This window comes from Corticium candelabrum, chromosome 22, assembly GCF_963422355.1.
Source record: "Corticium candelabrum chromosome 22, ooCorCand1.1, whole genome shotgun sequence".
Taxonomy (NCBI): Eukaryota; Metazoa; Porifera; class Homoscleromorpha; order Homosclerophorida; family Plakinidae; genus Corticium; species Corticium candelabrum.
This window is the reverse complement of record NC_085106.1, coordinates 1,731,392-1,736,391: the sequence shown is the minus strand read 5'-3', so window position 1 is coordinate 1,736,391 and position 5,000 is coordinate 1,731,392. Positions and strand designations below refer to the sequence as shown.

Genomic DNA, 5,000 nt, shown 5'->3' with positions numbered 1-5,000 from the left:
TGTTCGAATTCCATTCTGATGATGTAACACTTTGACCAAGCGAAGCGCTCGAAATATCCGCAAGAAATTCAACCTCACACTATCATAATCATCTCCCTACACCAACACACAACCACAAACATCAATCCAACTCACACCATCCACCATCCACCATACCAAGCTATACTGCAGTGCAACATCCAACAGACTGCCCACCACAATGACAAAGTCAAACACATTCCAAATTTTTTGAAAATAATTCTGTAAGTCAAAAAATCATATCAAGCACACACGACTCAATTAATCACCAAAATTCATGTTGCCTTTGGTGATAAAGCGATGAGCTTGAGAATGCACTCAACGGTGTAGATACATGTGAACACCATGTTTATGTACTCAATCACAGATGCATACGTTTCCGGCTCGCCGTAATACTAAACAAAATTTGAAACGTCTGTCATCGTCAGGAAACCGTTTGGACGTTTGATATATTTGGAATTACTTTCATTCCCATTGTGATTGTGTTGAGAGATATTAGAACTAGAATAGTGTACTCAAAATAGTCGGACGTTACCAGCTGCCAGAGAGCGAATTGTTTAGGATTTGTTGGCAAATTGAGTTTCTGAGGCCGAGCTGTCAGAGCAAACTCAACACACGCTTTCTATAATGCAATGACACTGTGATAGCACAACAAACCGATGTGCATTAGTAAACAATTTATTTAAAATATTTAACGTAAATAATTAATATCAATAATGATATAAAACACTGCAGCTTAAGTTATTAATATCAATCACATATTAACACAAAAATTAATATCAATGATATAACCAATGCAGCAAAAATGATTAAAATTGATCACATATAAGTAACACAAAAAAATTGATATCAATAATATAAAACAACGCAGCATGAAATATCAATCACATATAGTGACACAAAAACTGATATCAATGATGTAAAAACAATGTAACGTAAATTATTAATATCAACCAAATATATAATATATTTCTTTATATTTCTTTATATATATATCACATAGTAACACAATAGTTTATATCAATGATGTAGAACAATGCAGTATATATATTATTAATATCAATGACATATAGTAACACAAAAATTGATATCAATCACAATGCAGTAACACTGAGTATTCATCAGTAGGTGGCAAACGACAATGGCAAAACATACACTAACACAACAAGATGTTTTTCATCTTGCCTGATTGTTATCCAACTCGCCGGTCGTTAGAGCTTCTTCTCGTTGGAAAGTAACAATCACAAACCCCACAAAAATATTGACCATAAAGAAAGCAACGACAACAATGAAAACGATAAAGAAGAGAGCAACAGCAGGTCGGCTTCCTCTCTCTGGGCCTCGATCTTTCTCTGTTGAGTCAATAGCCCAATACAAAACACTACAAGAACAATATTTCTATGTCACAAGCCACTGATTCGCGTACATGTGTAATGAATTGCATGTACTTTAATGGCAAAAGAAAATATGTTATTATAACTACAAAAGCAATAAATTAATTTAAAATAAATGTTAACAAATACGTTAATTAATATATGCATTTGTATTTGTATATAAATAAGTTAATTATATATTATTTTGTTATCATATCATTAAATATTTAATACCTATACTTAGTAATATACAACTAGGCAGCTTTATATATAACTACAAAAATTTAATAACACTAAAATTTAAAAATAATATAAATTATAATAAAATAATTCTAATAAATAAATTCTAATAAATTAATTATACTAAATTAATTATAATAAATTAATTCTAATAAATTAATTTTAATAAATAAATTATAATAAATTAATTATAATAAATAAATTAAAATAAATTAAAATAAATTAAATTAAAATAAGTTAATTATAATAAATAAATTTAATAAATAAATTTAATAAATAAATTTAATAAATAAATTATAATAAATAAATTATAATAAATAAATTCAATAAATAAATTTAATAAATAAATTATAATAAATAAATTATAATAAATAAATAAATTTAATTAATAAATTATAATAAATTGATTACTATAAATAAATTATAATAAACTAATTAGTATAAATAAATTCTAATAAATTAAATACAATAAATTTAATAAATAAATTATAATAAATTAATTAATTACAATAAATAAATATAACAGATAATTTAATGTATTCAATTAAACAATTAATTGCACATATAATTAAACAGCACGTGTACAGTGGCCATCCTTCAAACGTTGACACTGTGAAGAGAGTCCCAGCGGCAGCAAAAATGTTATCAAAGTGAAAGTCCTGCTGCTTCCACTCTCGAGTTGCAAGCTTCCACACAACAAACAATGTCACCTCACTTTACCACAACATATCTGCATGTTATTGGCTGCAAGCCGTGCATACCATCAGTGTGCTGAGATCGCCACGAGGATACGTGAAGTAACGACCTCTATGCAATACAATTGATGGACTCTATACAGAAATCGTGTCTCTTGCATGAATGCATTGGTTCTCACTTGCATGTTGCTTCAGTAGTCCGTAGTGCATCTGTGCAATAGAAAAACCTTCCCTGAGAAGAACACACAATGTAAACAATTTTATTAATATCAATGTCTTCAAAATTTACTTAATTTTTTGATCAAAATACAGTAATTGTCATACTATTGATAATGACTCACAACTATAACAAAATATCATTTTTCTCTTATTAAATTAATAAATGTAGTTAATTAACACAAATTTGTCTTCACATAGTTAACACTGTGCACAGAAGAAAGATGCAAGTTAGACACACATCTGATCATTAAACAATGATTTGATGCCTTGTGTTCCATTCACTGATGTTAAACCACTTCAATTAATATTAATATATTTCAGTTTAATTAATATTAATATTTAATTAATTAATATTTTTAATTTCATTAAATTTAATATTATATAATGTTACATACATAATTTAAATTAATTATTTATATTACATACAAACACTCAAGCAAGCAAACTGCATTGAAATCAACGTACCACATCAACACAAACAAATAAACAATGAGATGAGCAGTAAGCATTTATTGAGCCAGAGCAACATTTGGAAACTCACTTTGAACAGCTGAACTCCGACAACAGAGAACATGAACATCAGCAACAACATCACCAAAACAATCTTGCCCATTGTCTTTATTGATACAATAAGACACTGCACAACATTCTACACACACAAACATGAACCACGTGATTTCAAATTTGGTCTCAAATTTGAATGTTACCTTGAGGCCTTGAGCTCTGTTTATTGCTCGAAGGGGACGTAGTACGCGAAGAATTCTGAGAGTTTTTACGATGCTTAGGTCAATTCCAGCTGTTACGTATCTAAAAGGAAAGTTGATTTCGGCTCTTGAAATATCTGTGCAGCATTTGTGTGGTTAACTGTTGACATATACAGCTTGTCTGTCTGTCTGTCTGTCTGTCTGTCTGTCTGTCTGTCTGTCTGTCTGTCTTTCTGTCTGTCTGTCTGCCAAAGGTATTATATTCTTCAAATGATTGAACATTACAACGATGACAAGCTAACAAACACATACCAGGACTTGAAACAACTAAAACTAGAAATAGTCACAGTTCCAAATATAACACTACTGCAAACAACAAGAACAAAACAAAACAAAAGCTAAGGCTAAACTACACTAAGACGAACAACAGTATGTCAAGCAATCTTCCAGCACGACAATGACATCTTGTGCTGGATTACACGGCAACAACACCGTTGCAATTGTACGCTGAATCTCTTTCTCCAATAGTCTGTCTGTCTGTCCGTCTGTTTGTCTGTCTGTTTGTCTGTCCGTCTTTTTCATATATTTTCATAAATGAATGCCATTATAACCAAAACTATTTGAAACGTTCCAGAGACCCAATAGGGTCAATACGCCTCACAAACTAATGTATGCAAACTGAGTATATCTCTGTCTATCTGTCTGTGTGTCTGTCTGTGTGGCTGTCTGTCTGCCTGTCTGTCTGCCTAGTCTGTCTATCTGTCTGTCTGTCTGTCTGTCTGTCTGTCTGTCTGTCTGTCTGTCTGTCAAATCTTTATATTTCATACATATGAACTATTACAAGCTATAGATACGAAGTCCGTTATATATCAATTAGACCCACACGAGTCTCTAAAAAATTATCAACTTAGGTTGCATGCAATTGTACACTATATATGTCACTAATGTCATTTTCTTTGCTTTGTGAGCGGTTCATCTTCTGGATGAGAACCTTTGCATTGCACCTTTGGAGAGCTGCAGCGAATCTTCTTCTCCAGTAGCACTTGAAATCTTGGTCACTGTTACCAAGGTCGATGTTTTACTTAGTTGAGATAATTGAGACAGGAATGATTGTGCTTGTCTCCCCCAACGACCGAAGTGTTCCATAACTAGAGGCACGAAGTTGAGGCATACTCCACCCAGCAGGACCTTCAACTGGTATTTCTCAACTTTCCTCTCTTCCCTTCTTACCGCTGCTGCCCCGTCTTCTCGGGCTGCTCTTGACAAGATATCGGCACACCATGGGTGGGCCAAATACACATTTAGTTCGATGTCTGTTCCGGTTACTGGATCCATGATCGCTATGTCAGGTTGATCCTCACAATCACAGTACCTTTCTCTGGGCTCTTTTTTGTGGTTTAAGTGTAACTGGCTCAAACATTCGGACCAAACACCTACAATGGTATTATGGGTCCAGACAGGACCTCCTCCAGTCTTACACGTCATGAGATGGTATCCCTCAGAATCCATGTCTTTTTCGCAATCGCATCTTGTAATCCATTTTGAGGAGTCTACCGGCAATCCCAGTCTCAAAAAGGTCTGTCTGTCTGTCTGTCTGTCTGTCTGTGTTGTTAAGTGTAGTTGTTATCCATTCAATTCCAACTAAAAATCCACAATACCTCCACACACATGCCAATACCTCAACAAAATAGTAGCAAACGAGATGCACACAACACAGAAATCCAGAATATTCAACGGATAACGAAGATATG

General features: G+C 32.8%; 1 protein-coding gene across 1 annotated transcript in view; it reads right to left on the bottom strand.

Annotated features, from left to right (window-relative positions):
• Positions 1 to 5,000, bottom strand: part of LOC134197577 (muscle calcium channel subunit alpha-1-like) — a 21,591-nt gene that overhangs the window by 7,612 nt on the left and 8,979 nt on the right. Inside the window, exons 14-24 of the mRNA XM_062666925.1 lie at positions 4,928 to 5,000; positions 3,253 to 3,352; positions 3,087 to 3,194; positions 2,506 to 2,558; positions 2,393 to 2,438; positions 2,217 to 2,317; positions 1,204 to 1,399; positions 482 to 640; positions 303 to 413; positions 157 to 240; positions 1 to 96 (exon numbers count right to left, since the gene is read on the bottom strand). The exon at positions 1 to 96 is cut by the window's left edge and continues 30 nt beyond it; the exon at positions 4,928 to 5,000 is cut by the window's right edge and continues 34 nt beyond it. Coding sequence (XP_062522909.1) covers positions 1 to 96; positions 157 to 240; positions 303 to 413; positions 482 to 640; positions 1,204 to 1,399; positions 2,217 to 2,317; positions 2,393 to 2,438; positions 2,506 to 2,558; positions 3,087 to 3,194; positions 3,253 to 3,352; positions 4,928 to 5,000 — 1,127 coding nt within the window. The remainder of the gene's footprint in view (positions 97 to 156; positions 241 to 302; positions 414 to 481; positions 641 to 1,203; positions 1,400 to 2,216; positions 2,318 to 2,392; positions 2,439 to 2,505; positions 2,559 to 3,086; positions 3,195 to 3,252; positions 3,353 to 4,927) is intronic.